The following is a 25,876-nucleotide window of genomic DNA, read 5'->3' as shown; positions in this document are numbered from 1 at the left end:
TTTGACGGCTGAAGAGACGACTCCTGATCGACAGATGACACACCTCTCACTACCGTCGCACACGACGCACGACGCGTCGGACAACACATATACATCGCTTATGTCCTGCCTTCCAGCAATGCCTCACCAACTGTACCTCGAAACCCATCATGTGCCAAGAACAGCTTTTTCAGCGCGAAGGCAGGTCAAGGCGTCTTCATGAACGCTTCCTGACAGACGCCGAATGGGACAACCCGCGCATTACTGGTCCTTGGCAGCCTGGTCATAGTGATCCGAACGTAGCTGCGATACTCTTCGCGCAGATGGGTGCGGAGGATGAGACGGAGGATGAGGTGCAAGAGATGACATCGCCGGACCCTTCCGTCGAGAGCGATGATGCAGTGGATGCCAACAACGGTGTACAGCCACTCGTCAACTGGGGCACGTTCATCATGGCTCCGCTTCATGTACCAGAAGATCATACTCAGAACACTGGTGACGCAGTGACGGATGATACGGGCTCCGACCACGACTCAAGCTCAGGGGATCATGACCACGGAGAACGATTAAGTCAGCTGGATCTGGGTCCACCGATGATGCCGACCATCGAGCCCTTCGAGGCAGAGTCCAACAGCGGCATCTCCGACATCTCCTCCCTCGATCTCGGCCCACCGTTGGTACCACTCCCAACCCTGACCTTCCAAGACTTGCTCGACAGGATGAATGACCTGCGGCAGAGCTTGGAGCACCATGAGGCGGCGAGGCAGGAGGTCATGAACCTGACCGACGATGAGTCGTCCGGAGATGACTCATCAGATGATCTCTCAGCTACTGGAGACGACGAAGGGGGAGCCAGCGACGCTCTTGACGACAATAGGAGCGGCACCTCAGACGAGGGCGACGAGGAAGACTCCGGCATCGAGAGCACAGGGGAGACTTTTTGGGAACTGATGGTCAGTGCCCACATTTACCACAATCCGACTCTTCATGCAGCCTGGTCGGTCTGGGAGGAAGGGGTACGGAACCTCCGCTGTCCACACTGCGACGGTGACATCTATTCTGGATGCGCAGAGTGGTGCGACAGGCCATATGAAGACTATGAAGTCCTTGAGGGCCAGCTATAATGGTATGGCTTTCGAGCCAAAGCGCTCTGATTCCTAAGCTGGGATGACCCTCTGGGGGTGACGGGTGGGGGAAGGATAATCTGGAAGACTTCCACAGACCATTGGCGACTTTTATGTATTCCGATGCTTCTCGATCGCCTTGTTCTACGTGCTTCAATGCTGCCAGTCTTCCGCTACAAGATTACACGCCATGTCCCTAATCTTCTGCCCTGGCTATGCTTCCTCATACGTGGCGCTCGCTCGATCCAAGACTGCTGCACTTCCGATAGCACAGTAGTAGCAAGAATGAATATCTCGCGACGGGTGGACGTGAAAGCTCGGGCCACCCGAGTGAAGTGGGCTGCGCTTGGCATCAGGTGAAGGGTCCGCCAGCGTCAAATAAAACGCACGTTTGATCAACACACACAGAGTCGCAACTTCCCTCCACTCGCAACGCGATAACGAAACATCGACATCGGCATCATGGCGCCTAGAATCGGTCAGAAGAAGAATCGCCCTCTCAGCGGCATGAGTCCTTGGACTGACGATGAGCGCCGCGGTCTCAAGGTCCTCTTCGAGAATCCGCACATCCTCAACCCTAACAACATAGCCAATCAGAACAACTTCCAGCGCATCTTCGCACAGGCGTTTCCAGCGAAGAGCGGCAAGGCGTTCAGGCACCTCTATGACCAATGGCAACCTCGCTTCACCATCAGCAGGAGGACCGGCAAGCCGGAGCGTAGCATGCGGTGGTTCGTGATTGACCGTCCAAACCCCCGCGACCAAACACCATACACCGCCCAAGAGCTCGCCGATCTCACAAGGGTCGAGTCATTGCTGCAGAATGCCGCGACTGCTCTGGGTGTCTCGTGGACGGCGCAACCATCCGCTCCTGCCGCCCCCACTGCTCCTGCCGCTCCTGCTGCGCCTACCGCACCTGTCGCGCCTGCTCGGCTTGCTGCCCCTGCCGCGCCTGCTCCACAGAATGGCGGCGGACCAGAGGACGTGGACGACGACGTGAATCTTGGGGATCAAGACGCGCCTCATGGTGAGCAGCATGTTGGAGAGGAGATTCAAGGTGAAGGGGAGGAGGACGCCTTGGAGGCAGGACAAGAACGGGAACAGCAGGAGGGCTACGGCGGAAGCAGCCACGAGGACAACGGATACGAAATCAGGGACGAGGTGATGGCGGACTTCGGATTGACAGAGGAGGAGCTGGAAGCGCAGGAATACGATCGTCAACAAGCCGCTATGGAAGACGCGGTCATGCAAGACGCTACTCAGCCAGCAGTCGAGCCAACCGAACGCATCACACTCTACGTCAGCAAGCACAGAGTCCGTCTATCTGCCAACATCACCTTCAACGAAGCAGGCGGCGCGCAGCATATCAGCTTCAACCGTCCAGACACGGCAAGACAGAAGCTGCCCTACCTTCACGTCGTCAGAGACTGCGTTTGGAATGGTGCTCGCGCTGCGTGGACATCCCGTCGCAACAACATCAACTACTACATCAGACTCCCCGCGACTAGACTTTCTGCCTGTGCAGAGAGATTCTTCGTTCCGCAGCGCATCTACTTCGACGACGATGCCGAGCTGAGCCCGGTCATGGTATGTCGGTACGAGGCGTGTAAGGTGTGCGAAGAGTACAGGCGCCAGTGGTCAGACTATCAGGCAAGATCTATGGCCCTCGGTCTCCAAGGCTAAAGGCGATAAGGCGTGTACGCCGAGATGATACCCAAGGGCACTCTGCAGGCGCGTACTCATCATGAGTCTGGGGAATGTGAAGGGCTTTGGCATGAATGAAGCTCAGTGTGGCTAAAAGTGTAATTACAAAAGCGCTGCACAACATAATGAACAAGCTGACGGTAATGACGGACGCACAGCGTCTTTTAACGTCTCTCACTGCCCTCCCTCCTCGCTCATTTTCCTTGCCTGACTCCGTGTCATCCTCTGAGCCTTCGCAACAGACGGACTAGATGTCCCAGAAGCTTCCGAAGAGTCACGCGGATCAGAAAGCCCAGAACTGTCAGAACCCTCAGGAGCTTCATGATTGTCATCGTCCTCAATGGGCGGCTCTTCTGTCTCATCCTCTGACCCGAAGAAGTAGTGATTCCTAGCATTCGCAAACGCAGTACAGTACTTTGTCCTGGGATTGCCATGGACAAAAGTAAAATAGTCAACATACCACTCGCGACTGATCTCGTTGACGAAGAAGCGATGACCATTTCGTGCTGTGGAGATGCCGATGTCAAGGCGGACACCAACTTCGAGAGATTCGAACGTTGACTGACCGCACTCGCCGAGGATGTATGACGGCTGGTCGTCCTCAGAGGGCTCCTCGAGAGGTGCAGCGTCGGCTACAGGCTCTCCGCTCGAGTTTGCAACAGGTGATGTCGGTTTGAGCTTCTTCGGCGCTGGGACATCCTCCTCTTCGCCATCTTCATCAGAGCCACGCTTTCGCTTCGAGCGAGTCATGACCTCCTCGACCTTGGCGTCATTACGCTCGACACCGACGATGCTCTGATGCTCAAAGCGTCTGAGCTGATCGAAGACACACAAGGTATAAGCTTCGAGGTCGGCGTACGTCCTGTTGCCACAATGCTTCTTGTCGAGTAACTCAGGTCCAACTCTGTTCAGTGTCCGTTTGGTGATGGCGCCAGCACCTTTGGCATTGCTCTCTTGCGCAGTATGGATCGCCTCAAAAACGTAGCTAGTACGCCCTCGAAGCCCATTCTGATCTGGTAGTGTTGCGATCAGTACCCTGAACTCACCAAAGTCTCTCAGCGGCAAGACTTTCTCCTGGTGGAACCACTCTGTTCCCTTCTGAACGAACCTCTTTGCGATCTTCTCATCGGGCTCACCACTGCGACACCCAAGCAGAAGCCTGTGTTCATCTCGTGGATTGATGATGACGCCTTGTAAGCACGAGGAGTTCGTACGCTTCAGGACGTCGTCCACAGTCATTGCGCAGTCTGGTGTTTGCTTGATACATGACTGTGGGCGGTACTGGTTGTCAGGACTGGTAGCATTGCCTGCGATGATGTCGAGCGCCTGGATGTCCCCAATCTTGAGTTCACTCTCTCGGAGCTCTGCAAGATTGGGGTAGCATCGAGAAGTTTCGTACGTGTTCTCGCTATTGGCATATACTGGCTCAATGATGGAGAGCTTTGGATCGCCGCTTCAGCAGAATGTCAGAAGTGTTTTCTTCTTTAGCTCTAGTTCCTTCTTCGTCGGTTTCTTGCCTTTAGCCCGTTGTGGCCTTTTCGACATCCCGGCCGGTCCAGATGCCTTGGTCGGTGGCTTTGCGCTCAAACTGCCAGCAAACTCTTTCCATGTAGTGAAGGTCGGCATCACTTGGAGTTGACTTGCAACAACGATGGATTGATGTATGCCCTTGAGCTTTTGTTCCGCGTCGAAAGAGACCCAGGAGCCATTTGTGGCCTTCTGAATCCGAAGAGCCTCCTTGCGCTGATAACAGCTTGGTAGGTACTCTGCTTGATTCTTCAGATCTGAATCGTAGATGAAGATCAGCGCAGACTGCTCGTCCAATGTAGCCGTATCCGTCGCTTTAGGAAGCAATGCATCGTCGCCAATCCAGATGACTCGCTCGGGTGTGGAACCTGCCATAGTGTTATATGTACGAACAGATAGAGGGTATGGACAAATGAACCAAGGAGATAGGAAACGGTTCAAGGAAACAGGAAAGTCGAGACTAGAACGTACGAGATGGAAGTGAATGGTCAAGAAGTCGCATTACGAGAATCGCAGCTCCATTTGAACTCAGAGCAAACACCAAGTGGAGATTGCGATTAGGTGTCACATGTTGCAGTCGACTTCTTGCCACAAGGTGCTTTGAGGAGGAAGCTATTTCTGTGATGCCCTGCGACGCACAAAGCGAACAGATAAAGGTGCATGGTCCACCGACACAATCGGGCTTTGTCGACATACTGAAGCTCTTTCAGAGCCGCAATACACATGTTTCATCGGGACGAGACAGACCGGATGAATCTAGTCGTTCAGTTGTAGGAGGTCAGTTCAGAAGCGAGCGGAATGTTCAGTCTCGCCGTGCAGGATACTCTCTGGATTGATGCTATCCACTTCGCCCATCTCACAGTCCCCCCTGCTTCAATAACAGAAGGATACCTGCAGCCTCCTCCACCTCAGTCATACTCTGCTCTGATTGGTCTTCATCATCTGACCGGCGATCCGCGACCGCATTTGTCGCCGTCTGAGAAAGGTCTCTCTCCTGGCCATGATCGTCACCCTCATCCAGTTCCGTAATGACAAATTGTTCATCTTGCTGTGACCGCGTGATGTTGAGCCCGTCCAATGGCGGAACTCCCGTCGGATCGTCGTCGCCGAGATCATCCGGCTCATGTCTCTGCACAGTCTGTTCTGGAGGACCTGCCAAGCCCTGTGTCTGTGCATGACTTGATCTGGTGACGATAGGCTCCTCGCTGTCAGCAGATGGGTCCTGCATGATGGCGTCTTCACCAGCCGCGTCTGGATGCTGGACAGCATCATTTGCTTGGCTTTGTACGCTCCCAGCTTCATCTTCGCTTGCTGTTCTGCCAGCTTTTTGCACCGGGGTCATCCGTGACAGGGCGGATGTTTGAGCTTGGTAAGCTACAGTATCTTCGCTTATGTGAACAATGTTGCCCATCGACTGCCAGCGGTACCCAGTGTACAATGGTCGCCGTTGTTGCGTGGTAAGTGTCATCTGCACTTGATGGTCCTGCGGTATTACCCGCGATAAGACGGTCTGCTTGTCAACTGTGGAACTGGGCGGCAATATCGTGAAGAGTGGTTGCCACGATCTGATCTTTTGAAACCGTGCTGTCACCACGTCGGTCGAGGTCTCTGTTACGATATCGAAGGATTCAAAGGTGCTCTCCATCCCGTCATTGATAGCGAGCAGAACCTCGACCGTGTGAGGCCACTGCATCTCACCAGACGTACGGTACAGGCGTCTGTACACCCACTGCACGACCAGTGGTCGATGCGACTCCTCTACTGTCGCCACGTTGAAGTCAACTCGGAGACGGAGACATCGAACTGCTGGAAATCTCCCAGGTATTGCTCGCAACCAGGCTGGGTTGATCCAAAAGCTTGGCGGATGGTCCATAGCGCCGGCGAGCTCGACTTGAAGATGCTGTATAGTGTCCGGATTGCGATAGTTCCCACGGTCGCGCCAGCCATTGAATCGGTGTTCGTCGTCTAATAGTGGCCGTACTGTCGTCCATACGGCATGAGGGTCTGGATGTGTGGCCGATTGATGGACTTGATCGATCTGCTCACGATCGCGGGTGTCTTGCTGCATAGTGGATCCAGCGCCTGGTGGTGATATAGCTGATGAGGTCCTTATCTCAGGCACAGGATCCGTCGCCGAATCGCGCTGCCAAGATGATTCAGGAAGTACATCCTCCAGACCATGCTCAGCGATTGTCCACTCCATAACCACATTATGGACCCAGTGCACATGTTCTAGGGCAAGATTCAGCTCGCGTACATATTGCGTAGCTGCTCCGAAGCTTGGTTCATTCTCACGAATCTGCTCAAGGAAGTCCAGTCGGATCCGTAACCTCCTGACTCGTGAGTGCATCGATGGAAGTGGTTTCAGGTGGTGTAGTAGGGCAGTGAAGCTGGCATGGTCGTAGATACTGACCGTCAAGTTCACTTGAAGCTGCTGAACGGACAACGTCGGGTCTGGTATGTTGCTCCACATGAACGGCTGTCCGGATCTGAAGGTGCGAGTGATGACGACCCAGGTCATCTCTGAGGTCGAAGATAGGTTGTGTGACATGTGCCGAAAGCGAAATGTCGAGATGGGGTGTCCAGGCAAGGGTGGTACAGCGCAGCCATGAGATGTTTGCTCCTCAGATGTGGCTCTTCATCAAGACATATCTAAGCAAGCATAACGGCTTTGATCTGATCTGTCTGTCTCCGAAGCCAGAAATCGACTTCCGTGACTGTTCCGGCAGGCTAACACCACCTGTGAGGGCCGTGGTGAACTGTAGAAACAATGCCTTGTTCTGCGCTCTTGGTCATATACTTTGCATGTCTCAAAGCCCTTTGCTGTGGAATGTTCGTAAGTGGACTATACCTTCTCAAAGCCGAGCTGCTCTTCTTGGCTTCTTCCCGGAAACTCAATGGAGCCCAATCCTATGCAAGCAGTCATCCAAACAGCAGAAGTGCTGGTCGCTTCCACCTGCGAGCACTCACGCATGCTGAGCGCAGAACAATTTAACGACATGAAGAACGACCCCGTCCTAGCATCCCACCACCTCACCAAGCTCGGCTGCCCAGAAGGTACATCACTCGACGATGTCCTCACCAAAACCAATCCGCAGTACGTCCAGCTTCCCGGTCCCTGCGGCGGTCCCTCCTGCCAGAACATCGACCCGATGCTTTGGAATGCTCGACTGTGCGCGGCATTTGAGCAAGCCGAAGAGACCGTAAGAGGCATCCTCACAGCAGACGTCGAGCTTGGATACGAGTACCACAATATCGGTCCAGCAGTGCGAGCCAAAAGTGCAAACGACAAAGTCTGCGAGCTGACTCATGAACAGTTCGGCATTGAACGCCGCAGAGTCGACGACGATCCCTTCTTCGCTCCTCTACGCAAAATCGTCAACCTTCTCATGCGGACTGGCGTTCTGCGCAACCCATCAATGATCAAGCCGCCGGTCGTCAAAGTCTTGCTTCATACATTGAGCAGCATGCGTGCCAATGTCGCGGTTCTCTCCGCTTTGGACGATGATCTGGCAACAGGGGTGCAGTATCTGCAGCAAGTTGAGCTCAATGGCGATTTCAAGGTGCAGCAGAACCACTTCCCTAGCAAAGTCCCTGGTGGACAGCTGAAGAGGGCGAACAAGAGCATCCTTCCCACAATGCTTTTCGAGCAGGCGGTGAGGTGGAAGTGGCGTGCACGGATCTATGGGTTACTTCAGTTCCTTGGTCAACAACCTCACATACTCGTCTGTCGAAACACTAGATAGAATCCATAGTACAACCATAGCTTCACGCGTTCATATCCATCAATCAATCATGCTCGAACAGTCTACAGCCTATGTTGGCAGTGTAGTATGCCCGTCCTGATTGCAGCACGCCAGCGTTTGTCGACGGGAAGCGTTGCTAGCGCCGCCTCCTGATCCTTGTCCATAGCTCTTCCATGTGTATTATCAATTTTTGAAATGCTCACTTTCACACTGCCTCACGCGCCATTGTACGATATCACCCCGTCCGCCAGAACATCACCACGACATTGCCAACCGCAACACCACCACCATGGCCTACTTCTCGCGCACCCAAGCGCTCTACACCGACGGCGCGTACGACAACATGTCCTCGAAGAAAGGCGGCTGCGGCTACGCCTTCTTCTCCGCCTCCTTAGGTCGTTGGCTGCTCGCTGGCTGGTCGCTCGGCAAGATGCAGAGCATAGTGGACTGCGAGCTGCTGGCGCTCCTGGCCGCCATGCAACACGCGGCAGACAACTGCGTCGACACCAAGACGTTTATCCTCCGCACCGAAAGCACCGACGCTCGCGGCCGCATCACCGCCGCCCGCGAGGGACGGCCTCTTTACCATGGAGCTAGGACCGCCACCATCGTCAACAGGATCCTCGGCGAGATTGAGCTGCTGGAGTTCCGGGGCGTGGAAGTGCGCTTGGAGTATGTGAAGGCGCACTCTGGTGTTGAGGGCAACGAGCTTGCCGACATGATGGCTTGAACCGGAAAGCGTGCTTCGCAGAGGTACGGCTGTGGATACGCGGAGTGGCAGCAGGTGGGAAATGTCTGGGCGGACATCCTGAGAGAGTACCGTGTCGACAAGGATTGGGAGGAGGTTTGGGAGGAGTATGTAGAGCTTCAGGCGTGCAATCGCTACTTTCTAAGGGCTCACTGGATCCTGCTAACCACACCGTCTCTAGGGAATCATCGTAAACATGATGAAGCTGTGCAAGTTCACGCTTCGCCGCGCAGACGCCCCAGCACGAGTGGGTAATAGAGGCACTAAGATCTGACGCAACTCCCACAACCGTGTTCACGCTTTGACGAAGCTGTGGGAGCTCAGTAGTTCCAGCAGAAGATGCAATGAAGCTAGGATGAACACACAAGCCGCTTGTTGAAGTGGCAGTGAAGGTATGACACTGCCCTGGAATAATATCTGTGAGATCGGATCGGCTAACAGACCATTCACTGGTGCGAAGATCAGTTGAAAAGCGAGAGACAATGCCTTGTCCGAGACGGAACAAACAAATCGCGTCGACGCACAACGCCATTGTGATGCTACTGAATATACAGATGGATCTGCCCCCTCTTCGTTACCATTCGACCTTACGATCAACTTCACCGCGAACATATCACACCCTCTACATCACGCGCCAGAATGTCCGCCACCCTCCACCCCATCCCAAGCGATCAAGACCTCGTCCTGGCATACTCCTGCACGCACTGCGAATCGATTCGCGCTCCGGAAGTGCAACGACTCAAGACAGAGGCAGAATACGTCCACACAACCTCCAGCGGCTGCATAATCACGCGTTCCGACTTCTATGAGGGCTGGACTGGCACGGAACACGGGTATGTCCAACTCACAACACCATGCAGCAAGGAGAGCTGCCAGGCGCTGACCCTGGCCGAGCACGAGGAGCAGTTGTATGCCACGATCAAGACCTCCAGGATGAGCTTTCAAAACACAGTCTTCAACTACGTCAACTGCGGCATCCGTTACCACAAGAAGCCCCTCACGCTTCGAGCCAAGACAGCAGATGAGACTCACTTGGCAATCGTCCATCACACCTACGGCATTGAGACACGATACTGGTATGACGATCCATTCCTCCAACCCTTCCTCGACTTCCACGAAACCCTCCAAGTTTTCGAAGAAAGAGTCAGGGACGGCATCCCCTGCGAAGAAGACGTGGCCACTGCACTCCGCTACCTCAACACCTTCCGAGCCATCGCCATGAAGATCAAGCCGATTATCGAGACGTTGAAGGAAGGAGTCAAGACCCTCGCCACGCTCGAAAGCTACGGACATGCAGAGCATTTCCATACGATCGTGCCAGGACGATTGCATCACTTGAAGGTCTTTGACAAGGTTGCGGAAACTGCGGTGCAGAAGTTCGTTGCTGAGCAGGTCATCTTTGATAGATGGGCTGCTAGGATCGATGAGATGGGGGAGCTGTATACTGGGAATACGCCGCTGCCGACGTTTAGGACGAGTGTGGCGTGTCCGTTGGAGTAGTCGTGAGCGAACAGGTACGTGCGTCGATTTCATGTAGTGGCGAACTAACATGGTAGCGCACGACCAACATTGCTAGCTGGTCTCTCTCTGATACACAAGTGTACAATGTTTCTTTGATCAGACGTCCGTCGACAATCGCCATTGTAAACACCCTTTGTTCTCGTCCCAGTGCATGGCTGCTTCTTTGATCTCACACTTCTTTGTTTACGAGAGTATATCGTTGCCACCACAGCGTTTACCACTTTTTCATCATTCTTTCCGTCTATTCTCATTTTGCGAATTCTCTATCCTACTACTCCGACCATAGACTCTGGTAGTCATTCAGGCAGTAGAGATATCAGTAAGTTCTTCGCAATTTGCTTCACTGACGCTGGCAGTCACCCCAACAAACAAGTCTCAGCACACTACGAGCCAACCCATGGCTCCAAGAAGAAGCGCATCGACCGCCGGGCTGGACACAGGCCATCGCGCGAAGAGGAACAAGAGCAACATCCTCGCACGTGGGTACTCTACCCAAAAAGTAATGCACGACGCTGACAGAGTCCTCCTCGAATTCAGCACAGAAGTCACCCAAGACAAGAAGTTCCAAGCCTCTACCCATTACATCACTAATGTGAAGTATCGCCTCGCCAACAAGACCGGCCGCTTCCAACGAGACGAAGCCGAAGAGCTCGCAACCTTCGACTCCTACGGCATCGACAAGCAGCACCCCAACTTCCAGGCGGAGTTCCTCCCCAACGGTCACTTCAAACATCTCGGCATCCATGGCCCACGCAGTTCCAAGGACCTCCTCGACGCTCAGAAAATCATGCTCCTAACCCATACCAAAGTCGGCCCCCACTCCCACCCGAAGATCGAATTCCCAGACAACCACCGCCAACTCTTCAAAGACAGCGATACATACCACTACCTCTCCGAATTCGAGCTCGCCGACCCAAAACACCGCAGCATGGGCTGGGGCCCCATTCTCATGCGAGGCTGGCTATCTCATCTCGCCAACGCCGACAGCGGACTCGGGGAGCTTTCCTTCCAGGGTCTGTTCCTGCTCTCGCCTGCGCCAATTGGGTGTAATGGTGGGTTGGATGTGTACATGAGGACGGTGCATGCGCTTATAAGGGCGTATAAGAAGAGTGAGTATGAGGTTATTGTACCTGGTGATGATAAGGCGAATGGGCCAATTTATGTCATGGGCAGGCCGCATCCTAAGCCTGCGGGGCTTCCGAGGAGTACGATGTTTGGGGTGGGCGCTTTTGATTTGGATATGCCGGATAGTCCGCTTACGCCGTTGCCGGTAGGGGATCTCACGGTGCCGGCTGGTCTGCCAGACGTGAGGCCTACTGGGAAGCCGATTGTTCCTGAGGATCTGAGGAATGAAGACACCAGCTCGGATGATGATGAGCCTCTCATTCACAAGCATCGAAAGACCGGCGGGCTGAAACTTCCAGCATCGACTACCACGCAGGACTTGACGATGCAAGACAGCTCCGAAGACGAAGACCCAGTCATCCCACGACAACGCAACATCACCCGACCAACAGCATCAACCGCCGATCGTGTCATACTCAAGCCAGTCCCGCGGCGACCTCGCCCATCAGCCAACATGTCACAAGGTACGTTCAACGACAAGAACATCACTAACATCACCCAGGCCACCCAATCTCTCACCCTTTCAGCGCCATCGAAGCGAATGAACACACCTCTCAAGCGTGGCGCCAAGCCTCCTCGCCAGGGCCTCGATTACCCTTGGCACGACCGCCAGGTGTATCTCATCACATCGGATACACCCCAGGAATGGGTTACGCAAGGTTGGAAATGGTACCAAAATGCCATAGCGGAGATGGAGCTCCAAGCCTCCGCCGCTGCTTCCGCTCCACCACAACGCCCGCAGGTCGTCCCTGCTGCAGCTCCACGTGCTCAACGGCCAACTCCTGATCGACGTTCAACGTACCAGAAACCACCCATCTTCTCTCAACAGAACCCTCGCCGTAGCCACTACGAAGTCGTCGACAAAGATGGCCAATGGCCAGCGCGCAGAATCCTCGACGAGACGAAGAAGAGCTATCTCATCGAGTGGGAGAGTCATCCGAAGACTGGTGAGGAGTTTGAGCCGTCGTGGCAGCCGAAGTGGAATGCTAATGGGGCGCTTGTGAGGGAGTGGATGGTGAGGACTGGGAGGTAAGTGTGAAGAGGTAAGTGATAGGTTCCGCTGATTTTGTCAATCTGTTTTGTTGGTTGGAGCTGCATGCAAGGTGCAAAGTAAGTTAGTACCACGATCTCAGGTAATGTCCACTAGTTAGAATGCTTTCTATGGTAGAAGCCATTCGTTCCGCCACATAAGCTTCAGTATCGCTCGCCTACACATATCTTCCCTTCAAATGCTTCTCATGTTGCTGGTAAGTGCTGTTACATATGCTGTGCCTTCTGTAGCTGCCATGTTGACCGCTCTCATCGGATGATGTGCTAATGCTTTCGATGTCTCATCCGTGTTCTGGCGATGACGGAGACTTTGCCGAGCATTCTGATGTAGTCGAATACCATCTGTCGTCCGGAGGGGGACAGCTGTTTCTGCAAGGTCGCACATCGCTCGCGGAATAGCGAGTGGCGACAAAGTCGTGGTCGTAGTCCATTATTTTGGAAGCGGATCATGCAGCATACATGTACGTTGATGATATAGCTGGGCATACTGGTAATACTGCTGTCACCTGAGGCACGCGTGTTGTGAATGGCGTTGATCTTCGGGGAGAATTGATGGCAAGCATCAGAAGCGTGCAAAAGTGAACGACTGTACTCTCCTACAACTTTGGCACAGACTTTTCGGCTGGTTTGAGACTAGCGCCCGCATCTTTCTACCCGGATCACGAGTCTCGAGATGACACTCAACGCGTCGTGCAAGATACGCCCATCTGGTTCCTCTTGTCACCCAAGGCAAAGTTGTTTACCGCTGTTGTCATTGAACAGCATCTCTTTTGGCATTGCATCCTCGTTGGCGCATTGATCATACTGAAGGGATAGATCATTGTGAAGCGGCTTTGACGCCGAGACCCTCCCAAGACATACCTGCGACTGGCGGAGTACTAGCAAACAGCCCAAAAGGTTGGTCGTCTTTTATATAGTTACTCTAATCGTGGTACAAAGAGCCCCAAAACTGAGGTTCCGTTCCCCTGGAGGCAGACCCTGGAGTTGCGGAGTTGCGGAGGACAACTGCCTAATTAGGAAGCGCGACCCCGAACAGCAGCGAAGGATGGCAACCAACGAGAGCCACAGCCTTGCGAACATTATGCACCAAGAGCCAAACCGGGGAACAAACCAAGAAAAAACCCAGGACACAAGCCAAGGCCCACTACATGGAAAGCAGAGGCCAACGACAAACAACACAGCGTGGACGACCCTATATACGGAGGCGGAAAACTTGCTAGGGGATGACGAACACCCAGCCCGGACATATAAGAACACTATAGCACAGCTACTAGGAGCGCTAAAAGCGCTATCAAACTAAATTCCGAAGACAATCCAACAAGCAACACAGAAGGCAGCCTAGAGACCAACTATATAGGCAATAGTAGCAGCAGGCAAGAATCAACCCCCTCCGAAGGCAAGTAAGGCGGTACGCCTATACATTACTGATCCGGCGGAGAAACAAGAAATCGTAGCCCTAATAAGCAAGGAGATTGTCGACAGAATCGGCCAAAAGGAGGTAGTTAGAGCGAGGGTAGAGGCAACAGGCGTAGTGAGACTCTTTACCGTATAAGAGTCTAATAGACGAAAGCTAGAGACCTATAAGGAGTAGACTACTAAAGTCGCGAAGTCGGCACGAGTCTCCTACTAACAGTATACCGTCATCGCCCACGGGGTCCCTAGGACACTTAAGGTCGAAGACCTTCCCCACCTCTAAGCATAGAACTAGAACACCTCCCTAGGAGTACGACTAACGAAGGCGGCATGGCTACACAAGACAGTAGACCGAGAGAAGACGCATTCATCGCTTATTATCTAGGTAGAGACAGCGGAACAAGCTAACTAGACACTAGACAATGGGCTATTCTAGAACTACGAGAGAATGGACACGGAGATCTATTAGAGCAGCTATAGGGTACTACAATGCTTCCAATGCTAATAGTACGGCCATATAGCCCCAAAATGCGGGGAGAAGACCCTAAGGTGTCCTCACTACGTAGGCCTACACTAGGGAAGGGAATGCCTAAAAAAGGAGAGCAGGTATATATACTACGGTAATAGTATTTAGTACTAAAGGTTTTGAACTATCGATCTCTACGCCAAAACAAGACACATTCGAAAGCTCTCATCAAGGCCATTCTAACGATATACAAAGCAGGCCACTGCCCCTAGGACTGAGGGAGTTCTACCTCATTCAATCTGGACAGCTTGAAGCTCTCTTCACCCTGTTTCTTCAGCTCTAAACGCCGCGGAGGTGCCTAGCTACATTAGGCAACTCCTAGGAAATGGCAGCCCAGGCTACGGCACTAACGGCGCCTACGGCCCTACAGGCGAAGCCCCCCTAAGACAACTGGCAGCAACTTATAGAGGACGCAAAAAGTATGGAAACTAACGATCAGCTCCCTTACCGGTCTCTACAGGTAATGATCACTCAGCTACGCACGGCGCTTGTACTGTCGTATCACCGAGGGCAACAAGAAATGAGGACGACGTCCTAGGCGATTAGCAAGGCCACCCGGAATCAACACCCCCATAGCTAGGCATCGGTCGCGGCATCGATACCAGGCCCCCGCCTAACGCACGATGCAGTTACGATCCGCATTGTAGCAAAGGAAGACCAGGCCGAAGTTGCGAAGCTATCGAACAAGGAGCTCGCCTAACGAATCAACCAACTAGGGGTGGTCGCAGTGAACCAACAGTCTAACGGCACTCTACAGATCTATACTAGCTCTGCTACTGCTAGGAGGCACCTAGAGGCACAGCCACAGTGGGCATCTAAGGTTGCGGCATCAGCGAAGGTCTTAACGAAACAATTCACGATCCTAGTCCACGACATGCCTAAGGAGTTTGACCCAACCAACCAGGGTCACCTACGCGCTCTCCAAGAGGACAACCCGGTCACTCTTAACTCTCCAATCCAGAAGGCGACTTGGCTCCATAGGAAATGGCCAGAAGGCAAGAAGGCCTCGGCGCTAATAGTATGGCTACAAGACGCGAAAGCGGCGGATCTAGCGATAGAACAAGGCCTGGTCTGGCAATACAGCCTCAAGACAGTAGAAAAGCACTCCTTATCCTTTCGTGTCCTCTAATGCTTCAAATGCCAACAGTATGGACACCAAACCTACACGTGCACAAACAAGCAGGCCTGCTCGAACTGTGCAGGAGACCATATGTCTAGGGACTGTACATCGACTACGAGACGGTGCGCGAACTGTCCGGGGCACCACCTATCGTATAGTGCGGAATGCCCACAGCGGAAACTAGCGAAAAACAAGGCAATCACAAACAGAACCGTCGCCCCAAGATTCTACGGCGACCGTGAGGCTAGCCCACACCGGAACCAACTAGCGGCGGTCGGGCACAAGCGCCCTAGGGCCGAGAACGATATAAAGGATGCGTAACCTAGGGCGTACGGGAGGCCACGTGCTCTGCTAGCTGCGGCGAGGGAATCTAACCAGGCCCGGCTCCCCTTTAGTACACAGCCGATAGGCGTAGACCAGGACGCACAGGGCAGTAGGACATAGGACGATACAGAGGAAATGATTGTCGATGCCGATGACTAGCCTCGACACGCTTAGCATCATCCAGTATAACGTCAACCATAGCAAGGATATAGTCCAGAACCATTTCCTACACGAGGCGGACCCGCGCGTCCACTACGTCCTTGTAATCCAGGAGCCATAGATTAACCCGCACTATAAGAGACTAACGACCTGCAAGTCACCAGGCTACACGACATGCCTACGAGGCGACGGCAGACCCCGCACGTGCTTCTATGTCAGCAAGGACATACTAGAATCCGACTGGGAGGTAGTGTACTACGTAGACGAAGAAGGCGGGGGCGATATTACCTCCCTCCACGTGGGTAGCACCTGGATACACAACCTATACATACAACCGCCAGCCTCGAGGTCTAGCCGCGACCTAGGGGTCTGCAGACACCTAGACAGTGCGCTCAAGAGACAAGGGTGCCACATCGTAGTAGAGACTTCAACATACACCACCCTTCCTAGGAAAGCCTTATGTAGCCGCACCCTATAGCCGACGAAGTACTCGACTTGATGGCGAGCAACGCAATTGCCCTCAATACCCCGAAGGACCTGGGCACCTGGAAGAGAGGGGGACTCCAAGGCACGATCGACCTCTCCTAGATCTCAGATAGCCACTACTACACGGTAACCTACTGTGGGATCGAACATGAACTCGAGGCGTCGTCAGACCACATGCTAGTCAGGACCTCTATTGCGACACAGATACAACGCACACCAGCGGGAACCCCTAAGCCAAACTGGGGAAAGGCCCACTGGGCCAACATCCAGGCGTACCTCGATGACTCCAAGAGGCTAGTCCAGATCGCGCAGCAGCAATACAACAGTAAAGACGAGATAGACGAAGCAGTCCAGGGGTTGACAGACGAAATAAGAAAAGCGACCTCACTTCACGTTCCGCTTGCCCAACCAACGACATGGTCCAAACCATACTGGACGCCGGAGTGCACTGCGGTAGTAAGAGAAGCAAGGAGAGCCCGCCGGGTGTGGACGAGCAGCCATAGCGAGGAGGCCTGGAACGTATACAGGGAGGCATGCCAACAGAAGAAAGCCATAATACGAAGGGAGAAAGCAGTCGGCTAGAGGGCCACAGTGGAAGAAATCGCCGGCAAGCCAGAGAGGATGTGGAAGCTAGCGAAATGGGCCCGACAGGACCCTACACAGGGCCCCTCCTTCTCTATCCCAGCGCTACAATCGCCTAGTGGCCCGGTTAGCGACCCCGAGGCCAAGGCGCGTCTACTGGCTAGCAAGTTCTTCCCGCCCCCAGTCGAGGCTGATCTAAGCGACATAAACAGCTCTACTCCCCTAGCCCCTAGCATCGCGGTCCAACAGGAGGTGTCCGAGGGAGAAGTTGCCGCTGTGCTAAGGAAGTTGCCGGCGAAGAAAGCCCCGGGGCCGGATAGGATCCCAAACGAGCTACTAAAGAAGTGTAGAGATCAACTAGCCCCAGCAGTTGCAGCGATCTTCAACGCCTGCCTACAGACCGGGTACCACCCGATAGCTTTTAAACAATCGCCGACAGTGGTCCTACGCAAGCCGCAGAAGGAAGACTATACGCAGGTGAAGTCGTACCGCCCAATTGCGCTCCTTAACACTCTTGGGAAGGCGCTTGAGAAGCTGGTTGCAACGAGACTCTCCGAGGCGGCAGAGGAACACTCCCTACTCCCGGACACCTAGATGGGTGCGCGCCCACAGCGATCGACGCTATCCGCGATAGAACTTATCTCCTCTCAGGTAAAGGCCATCTGGTATAAGAATAGGGACAAGGTGGCTTCCTTACTTAGCCTAGACATATCGGGAGCCTTCGACTACGTGTCACACCCGCGGCTACTCTACATCCTAAGGTCGAAAGGACTCCCTGAGTGGCTTGTCAACTTCGTACGGTCCTACCTCCAAAACCGTAGTACGTCGATCCTGGTCGGCTAGTACAGAAGCCCATTTCAAGCAGTCTACACTAGAATCCCGCAAGGCTCAACGCTAGCACCTATTCTGTTCCTCTTCTCTATGGCGACGCTGCTGCCAGCCCTAGAATCCCAGAACACCGCTGCGAGCGGCTTCGTAGACGACACAAACATCCTAGCGTGGTCTTCCTCGACTAAGGAGAACTGTAGGCTACTAGAAGAGAAGCACAAGATCTGCGAGGACTGGGCTAGGAGGCACGGGGCTCGGTTTGCCCCAGAAAAGTACAATCTGATACACTTTACGCGCCGGCCACGGTTCCACAATATACAAGCTTCTATCCAGATACAGGGGCACACGACTAACCCGGCAAATCAGCTCAGGATCCTCGGACTATGGGTGGACCCGGCGCTACGGTAGAGGAAGCACGTATAGGCAATATTACGGAAAGCTAAACAGAATATGGCATCATGCCAGAGGCTCACTACGTCTATATAGGGGGCGGACTTCCGGCAGTCACGACTTCTATATACGGCTATTGTACGGCCAGTCCTTACCTATGGCAGCCAAGTGTGGTCCTTAGGCGAGAGGGCCTGCCTATCGAAGGGACTCGTCGCGCCGCTAGCGAAGATCCAAAACCAATGCCTAAGGAAGGTCACCGGGGCATATAAGTCGACACTAACGAGGATGCTTGAGCACGAGACCGCTATACCGCCGATCGACCTATACATCCAGGGACTACGGACCTCCTACTTAGGCAAGTCGGCACAGTACCCAGTACAGAAGGTCATCGCCAGTGCAGTCGCAAGGGCCCGCGAATCAGTACCAGCGCACAAGGGCATTCGACCCGGAAGCGAGCCGAACTACCGGGCAAGGGACGAACAGCTAGCAACACAATGGGAAGGTGAGAAATCGTTTGTAGAGCAACTATGGAAAGAGAGGTGGAACAACCAGGTTGTAGGGCATAGTGGACGCCCTCAGCCAGCGGGACAACCTAAGGAATGGTCAGCTACAAAATCCGCGGTCAAGCACCCCCCGAAGCTCATCCACTACCGCCTTACGAGGGCACAGAGTAGCATAGCAACCCAACTGCGAAGCGAACACATCGGCCTCTAGGGGTACCTATCATAGAGGAAGGTTCGAGGATACACGAATACTAGCTGCCCCTGCGGCTATCGCTCCCAGAACGTACGGCACGCACTCCTCGTCTGTCCGAGGTGGTCGCTAGGAAGGGGGGAGTGGATGGCAAAGGCGAGGAACCGGACGATTAGGGCACTTCTTAACAACGCTAAGGACCTACGGCGCATTACGAACTGGATACTAGAGAAGGGCTGGCTAGAACAGTACCGCCTAGTAGGAACAGTGTAGGAAGAGAGGACACGACGCAGCGCGACGAGACCGGCTAGGAGCGGGGGCTAACGGGGTAGTGACATGGACTACGTACGTTCAGAGGGCAAGCTAAACTAGACAAGGAGTAGTCGGGGGCGGGAAGGGTTTTCACCTATTCGGGTTTCCCTTTGTACATAACAATAGATATATACCTACATAGGCCGGATAGGGTCCTAGAACAGGGGAATGACAAATCTATCTATCTATCTATATACTACGGTAGAAGGCAAAACCAATGCCTAGCTAGAATAGTAGCATAAGAACGAGCGAGACAAGTAGGGATCTCTACACTAGCTAGGTACCCCTAACGACAGTAGGAGGGACCTACCGTATACAAGGGCTTCGAGCCGAGCAAAAGGAAGAGGGTAGAAGAGACGAATAAGGGAACCTAACCGCAAACGTATCTACCTCCCGGTAAGCCTCGACACCTTAACCGGGCCGCTAACGAACTACGCCAAATACGAATCTTTAGGGCGCCCTAGCGGCTCTAGGGCCAGCCGGACAGCGGGATATAGGCTTAGGAGACATAGCAGGTTAGTACGGAAATGGACCTCACGGTTAACGAATAATACTATACGACGACATCACTATCGTATAGTATAACGTAAACAAAAGTAGGGACAAGGTCCAGCGCCACTTTCTATAAGAGCTAGACCCGCTACGGCACTACGTTATTGCGGTATAGGAACTATAGATCAACCCCTACGTAAGACTCCTAGCCACTTATAATGACCGGAGATACTACACCGTAATCGCGGGCTAACGAGGCGTCATCCCGAGGATATGTATATACGTAAGTAAGACTATAGACCTTGAGTCGTAGAAGGTTATACTACCGTAGTAGGGCAACCTAGGAGACATAACATTAATCTAGATCGACACGACACAAGGCTCTATCTAGATCTACAACGTTTATAACCCGCTACCGCGGGGTCGGACGAGTAGGGAACTAGGAACCCTCGCCTACCTAGAGCAGACCCTAAGCTAAGACACGAAGTAAGTACTCCTCGGCGACTTCAACCTCCACTACCTATAGTAGGGACTCGAATTCACTCCCCCGCACGCGTTTCTAGGGGGAAAGCTACTAGATATAACCGTACGCTACGGAATGGCCTTAGTAACACCAAAGGGAACAGAGACGTAGAAGGCCCGTACAAGTGTAAGCACAATCGACCTATACTTTCTATTACGAGAACTTGAAGAGAGACTAGTCTAATGCCGACCGAACTACGCGCTAGAAGCCTCCTTAGACTATATCCCTATCTAAACGACGCTAGGGGTGAAGGCGATAGAGGAGCTAGTAAGCGAACTACGCCGTAACTAGAAGAAGGCACGCTAGGACGACATAAGAGGCTTCCTAATAGCGAACCTACCATAGTATAGAGAACTCGAGACGACAGCTTAGCTAGATCAAGCAGCGGAACAGATTACCTCGGTCATATAGCAAGTAGCGGAACGATATACGCCGTTACTCCGGCCCTTAACGTAGTAGAAGGCCTTCTAGACCCCTAAATACTCTACGAAGGTAAAGGAGGCTAGAAGGGTAAGGCGACAGTAGACGAAGGAGCACACCTAAGAGACGTAGGAGCAATACTGTCGCGCGACATAAGAGAAGAAGGCATAGATAAGACGCGATAAGCTATAGGACTAGAGAGCGACGATCGGGCTCGTTATAGAAAACCCGGAACAGATGTAGAGACTTACTAAATAGGCACGACTACCTAAAGAGCAACAAATCCCTCACTTCCCTCTAATCGTAGACGGCGAAGGGATTGCCTAGGCTACGCCCGGGGCAAGGCAAAAGTATTAGCCGACTATTTCTTTTCGACGTAAGTAGAGGCAGACCTTACGGACATCGACCCGAGTATATACCCGGAACCCCTAGACATAGATTGGGCGGTTAGCTCTAACACAGTAATAGGAGTTATAAGTAAGCTAAAAGGACGAAAAGCCCTAGGCCTAGATAGGATACTAAATATACTACTAAAAGAGTGTAGAGAAGAGATCGCGCCGAGCCTTATAAACCTATTTACCGCGTGCCTACGGCTAGGGTATCACCCGAAGCCGTATAGAGAGTCTATAATAGTAGTGCTGCGTAAGCTATAGAAGGAGGACTATACTTAGCCCAAATCGTACAGACCAATCGTACTTCTAAATACGATAGGGAAGGTCCTAGAAAAGATAGTAGCCTAAAGACTTACCTAGCTAGCCGAGGACAGCCACGTACTCCTAGCAATACAGATAGGGAGAAGAAGCTAGCGATCGACACTAACAGTAATAGAGCTAATTACGGAGCAAATTCAGACCCTCTAGCACTACGGTAGGAACCGAGCGGCGTCCTTACTATCCCTCGACATCGTAGGAGCCTTCGACAACGTCTTATACTAAAGGCTAATATATATCCTACAGTAGAAAGGCATCCCCTAGTAGGCAACGAAGTTCGTCTACTCCTTTCTCTAGGAACGGACGACATACCTAGTCCTAGGAAGGTACACGTCCGACCCGGTGAAGGCAGAGGCTAGAATACCTTAGGGATCTACTCTCTCCCCTATCCTGTTTCTGATATTTATGTCTGATCTAATCCCCCTACTTACCTCTCCGTAAACCTTAGCATTGGGATTCGTAGACGACACAAACATTCTAGCCTAGTCACACTCGACAGAAGAGAACTGTCGCCTCCTTAAAGATAGGCACAAGAAATACGAGGAGTGGGCAAAGAAGCATAGTGCCCGGTTCGCCCCTAAAAAGTACTAACTTATACACTTCAGTAAAGCGAGAACACACTACAATATAGAGGCGGCGGTAAGAATCCAAGGCTACGAGACTAAGCCATCAGCGGAGCTACGAGTACTAGGGATCTGGCTCGACCCGAAGCTAAGCTAGAATGTATAGATTAAGAAAGCCTAGAGTCGAGCGCAAGTTAACGAAGCCTCGATAAAGAGGCTTACAGCGTCTATATAGGGAGCAACATTCGACAAGGCAAGAGTAATATATAAGGCGATCGTCAGACTAGCTATGTTATACGGGGCACAGATTTAGGGAATAGGAGGCGTAGGCAACCTACGTAGGATACTAGGCGCATACAAGACAACGTTAACAAGTACGGTAGAAATGGAGACAGGAACACTACCAATCGGCCAATACATCCGGGGAATGAGAATTCCATACGCGGTAAAGACGACAGATTACCTAGTACAAACCACGATCTAGGAGGTAAAGAATAAGATAGAAAGCCGCTACCGGAGAGGGGCCGGACATAGGACAAGCTAAAAAGAGGATGACCTTACTACCTTTACGGCCGTATAGACAAGCACCGAATGGCTAGCACGAAAAGAGGAGGAGCGCAGGACTCGCTAGGCCGGCCGGAGCAAGGCTAAGACCCAAAGCCTAGCGGAATAGATAGCGAGCTGCCTATAGGAGTAGGACTGGAAAAGGAAGCCCCCTAAGACAACAGGCCCGATAGCACTCCGAGCCTTCCAGAGACACAATTACCAGCTATATAGGGACCTGATAAGGGCCGAGGCAAGCATAGCCATCCAAATCAGGTCCGAACACATTGGATTAAGGGCCTACCTGTTCAGGAGACGCGTACTAGACATCTATAGCCCAGCCTGCCAGTGTGGCTACCTATCGTAAAACCCAGAACATATGCTACTACGATGCCCGTAGTGGGCGAGAGGCAGGGGAAATTGGAGGCACTAAGCGGGAAGGAGAGACTACAAGTCAATCATTAGAGACAAAGGCAACATTCGCCGAATCTCTCGGTAGATACTACAGTAGGGATACCTCTAGCAGTTTAGCCTCGCTAGCGAGACGGAGGAGTGGATAGACAAGAGGCGGAAGCTAGGGGGGTTGCAGATAGGGTAGTCATCAGGGCAGGTCCATGACACTGGCGTACCCCCAACAAGGGAAATCTAAGACGACAACCAGGGGGAAAAGACAGGCGGGAAGGAGGAGGGGTCTTCACCAACACGGTTTCCCCTCTGTACATACGAAAACAAGATAGCATAGCTGCATAGGCCAAAGGGCACTACAACAGCTTAATGAAATATGTATCTATATAGTTACTCTCATATCATCTAGGCACTTGAGAAACCCCATGTATAACCCGTTACAATAAGCGACAGTCAGATATACACATACACTCGTCTTCATCCGTTGTCCTCGTCGATCGAGCTCAGATATCCGAGAAGTCTTCTGCTAACATGTCTTCAATAGCGGCTAGAGAGTGGGACACGAGGAGATGTCGACCCTCAGACGTTCTCAGCGGATCGCCTCTTCACAATCAGCACCAACTGCCAGCAGGCGCAACCCCCCTCGGGCGACGCAACGAGCCACTGGGCGACCTGCTCGAACCACTCGACCGGCACGGCCTGTGAATACTGGAAAGGCGCCATCATTAGCGCACTTCCCGAACACAGGCAAGGCTCCCCCGGCAGTTGTTCAAAGTCAGAGCTCTGTGGAGAAGCAAAACCAGCCCATAGTCTTAACAAAAGAAGACGGAGACAGTAGTACCAACAGGTACGGCTCCGATACCGCGACCGAAGATGATTATAGCGGAGATCTGGCAACATCGTCGCTTCGCTTCGGCAAGGTCCCGTACAAGGAGAAGCTTTGGACGTTCAAGTGTGTTCTGCATGTCTCTCAGCATCCAGACTTCCAGTCTTGCAAGAACTACTACGGCCAACTTCTCTTCGAGCGTGCTGCCGAAGAGGGTCTGCAGGTCGGCCATTGCGAAGGTAAGATCGTCGACAAGGAAGTCCGAGACGCCCACGGAAACGAGTTGTGGATCGCCGAGCTCCTGGACTGCAAGCAGTTCCCACGCAGCTTCTTGGCCACACATGCGGACGAAAATGAGGAGGTCTCCGAGCTGGAGCGATACCTGCAGATGTTCTTTCTGGAGGAAGGCGAGATCCGTGACGATCCGGCTTTGAGCCCAGCACGACGACTTCGCCTCGCTGGAAGAAAGCTACTCGCAATCTCAGAGTTCATGATCGACAAGGAATATCGCCGACCAGGACTAGCGCAGAAAGCGCTTCGCACCTTTCTTCTGGCCGTTACCGAGGCCCCCAAGGACTACGCCTTCGAAGGATACATGCTTCTGTCTCCAGCTTCTTTTGCATACATCTATACCGACTACGAGACCGCGAAGATAGCTGCTGGCAGAGCACCAAGAACCCGCGTCCAGATCGAAGACGCACTGATCGAGAAGTACAAGCTGTCAGGGCTTGAGCTCGTGTTTTTGGGTGACCGGAAATGGGATGGCGACGGTATTACTATCATGGATCGCGACTTCACGGCTGCTAAACTCCGCGCTGAGCTGAACGCCATTCTGGCAGCAGAGGCAGCTGACGGCCTAAAGTCTGGTCCCGTGACGAAGTCCAAGAGACAGAAGCAAATCTTTTCCCAGGTGGAAAGCAAGGAAGACCAGGTCGCTGATAGCGTCCCGAAGACGCCAAGAAGAGCACCTGTCATTCTCAGGCTCTCAACGAACGGGTCGCGGTCGCGGCATCATGTGCCCCAGCTTGCCAACCCACGTTCGCATCAAGACTTCACAAATGGCAGCACTACACGCCCTGAGACGATGCGCCCCAGTAGTCAGGTCCGTGGGATCATAGCAGGTCTGTCGCTGGGCGGCGGTCATAGCCATCGTGCTGCGCCCGGCACTTACGAAGAAGAAGCCTTCTCAGACTTCTACTTCAACGCCATGGAGAACGTGCCGCCACCTGACCGCTTCCGCGGATCAAACAACACGACCCGGTCGCCCTCATCGCGGTCTGGTGCAGGAGCGAAGGTCATCGGTGGGAAGCGAGTGTCGTCGCAAAGCGCTGCGCCGTTGATGGTACAGTCATTGCGAAAGAGCCGCCAGTCTGCACCGTTGGATCTCGAGAGTAATGGCTTGGAGGTGGTTGATGGCAGTGGATTCGCTGCTGCGCACGAGCGCCGCTGAGAGCAGTGCAAAGTATTTCCTTGGAGAAAAGCTGGGCTCGAGTGAGCTTGCAGACTGTGAGCCATCAGGGCAGATCGCGGTGATCATGATGACTCTCTATGGCATGTTGAGGAGCTCCTGACATACGATGGACGAGAAACTTTGCGAAGTATTCGATTGAGACTGAGCAGCACAGGGTCATAAAGCATGCTATGGAGGCATAAATAACAGATCGGGGAGTTGAGACATGGAAACTGCGTCTTTTCCGGAGGCAATAGGGTTCAAGTGTCAGAGGGTGCGCAAATTGGCAGGAGATCCTGTTCGACACAACGGATGTAGCATGGCCTCTATGAACAAGCGATCATATCCATCCGTTTCGCACAGTCACTATTATGTTCAAAGCATGGTATGTTGGCCGGCGGGCCGAGCGTGTACTGTATTGTCGATTCATCTTGAATGGAAACACAAGCCTCTGATTTCGATTGGCATGACAAGCTGCGGGTCTCACGACCTTGTGATCAGATTTACACAAGGAGTAATATTCATGGAGAAGCAGTATGTACCTACCGCTCGCCTCGTGCTAGCTTTCTGGGTTAGGCCTACATCTC

General features: G+C 53.1%; 10 protein-coding genes across 10 annotated transcripts; 7 read left to right on the top strand and 3 right to left on the bottom strand.

The window, feature by feature from the left end:
• Window positions 1-149: 149 nt before the first annotated feature.
• On the top strand, window positions 150-1,103 carry CLAFUR5_05243 (uncharacterized protein; the record flags this gene model as incomplete). The annotated part of the gene is made up of 1 exon (XM_047904391.1): window positions 150-1,103. The coding sequence occupies one exon, from the start codon at window positions 150-152 to the stop codon at window positions 1,101-1,103; it is 954 nt and encodes a 317-aa protein (XP_047760633.1).
• A 462-nt stretch (window positions 1,104-1,565) lies between these two features.
• CLAFUR5_05242 (uncharacterized protein) lies at window positions 1,566-2,786 on the top strand (the record flags this gene model as incomplete). Its single annotated transcript, XM_047904390.1, has 1 exon — window positions 1,566-2,786. One exon carries the CDS (start codon window positions 1,566-1,568, stop codon window positions 2,784-2,786), a length of 1,221 nt encoding a protein of 406 aa, XP_047760634.1.
• Window positions 2,787-2,981: 195 nt separating this feature from the next.
• Window positions 2,982-4,046, bottom strand: CLAFUR5_05241 (uncharacterized protein; the record flags this gene model as incomplete). Its single annotated transcript, XM_047904389.1, has 2 exons — window positions 2,982-3,820; window positions 3,854-4,046. 2 exons carry the CDS (start codon window positions 4,044-4,046, stop codon window positions 2,982-2,984), a joined length of 1,032 nt encoding a protein of 343 aa, XP_047760635.1.
• A 216-nt stretch (window positions 4,047-4,262) lies between these two features.
• CLAFUR5_05240 (uncharacterized protein) lies at window positions 4,263-4,709 on the bottom strand (the record flags this gene model as incomplete). Its single annotated transcript, XM_047904388.1, has 1 exon — window positions 4,263-4,709. The coding sequence occupies one exon, from the start codon at window positions 4,707-4,709 to the stop codon at window positions 4,263-4,265; it is 447 nt and encodes a 148-aa protein (XP_047760636.1).
• A 481-nt stretch (window positions 4,710-5,190) lies between these two features.
• CLAFUR5_05239 (uncharacterized protein) lies at window positions 5,191-6,855 on the bottom strand (the record flags this gene model as incomplete). The annotated part of the gene is made up of 1 exon (XM_047904387.1): window positions 5,191-6,855. The coding sequence occupies one exon, from the start codon at window positions 6,853-6,855 to the stop codon at window positions 5,191-5,193; it is 1,665 nt and encodes a 554-aa protein (XP_047761463.1).
• A 376-nt stretch (window positions 6,856-7,231) lies between these two features.
• Window positions 7,232-8,080, top strand: CLAFUR5_05238 (uncharacterized protein; the record flags this gene model as incomplete). The annotated part of the gene is made up of 1 exon (XM_047904386.1): window positions 7,232-8,080. One exon carries the CDS (start codon window positions 7,232-7,234, stop codon window positions 8,078-8,080), a length of 849 nt encoding a protein of 282 aa, XP_047761462.1.
• Window positions 8,081-8,369: 289 nt separating this feature from the next.
• On the top strand, window positions 8,370-8,810 carry CLAFUR5_05237 (uncharacterized protein; the record flags this gene model as incomplete). Its single annotated transcript, XM_047904385.1, has 1 exon — window positions 8,370-8,810. The coding sequence occupies one exon, from the start codon at window positions 8,370-8,372 to the stop codon at window positions 8,808-8,810; it is 441 nt and encodes a 146-aa protein (XP_047761459.1).
• A 657-nt stretch (window positions 8,811-9,467) lies between these two features.
• CLAFUR5_05236 (uncharacterized protein) lies at window positions 9,468-10,328 on the top strand (the record flags this gene model as incomplete). Its single annotated transcript, XM_047904384.1, has 1 exon — window positions 9,468-10,328. One exon carries the CDS (start codon window positions 9,468-9,470, stop codon window positions 10,326-10,328), a length of 861 nt encoding a protein of 286 aa, XP_047761458.1.
• A 418-nt stretch (window positions 10,329-10,746) lies between these two features.
• On the top strand, window positions 10,747-12,507 carry CLAFUR5_05235 (uncharacterized protein; the record flags this gene model as incomplete). The annotated part of the gene is made up of 1 exon (XM_047904383.1): window positions 10,747-12,507. One exon carries the CDS (start codon window positions 10,747-10,749, stop codon window positions 12,505-12,507), a length of 1,761 nt encoding a protein of 586 aa, XP_047761461.1.
• Window positions 12,508-23,582: 11,075 nt separating this feature from the next.
• CLAFUR5_05234 (uncharacterized protein) lies at window positions 23,583-25,289 on the top strand (the record flags this gene model as incomplete). The annotated part of the gene is made up of 1 exon (XM_047904382.1): window positions 23,583-25,289. The coding sequence occupies one exon, from the start codon at window positions 23,583-23,585 to the stop codon at window positions 25,287-25,289; it is 1,707 nt and encodes a 568-aa protein (XP_047761460.1).
• Between the last annotated feature and the right edge of the window lie 587 nt (window positions 25,290-25,876).

Source organism: Fulvia fulva, chromosome 4 (genome assembly GCF_020509005.1).
Source record: "Fulvia fulva chromosome 4, complete sequence".
Classification (NCBI taxonomy): domain Eukaryota; kingdom Fungi; phylum Ascomycota; class Dothideomycetes; order Mycosphaerellales; family Mycosphaerellaceae; genus Fulvia; species Fulvia fulva.
Note: the sequence above shows the minus strand (reverse complement) of the source record. Positions and strands in the feature narration are given on the sequence as shown.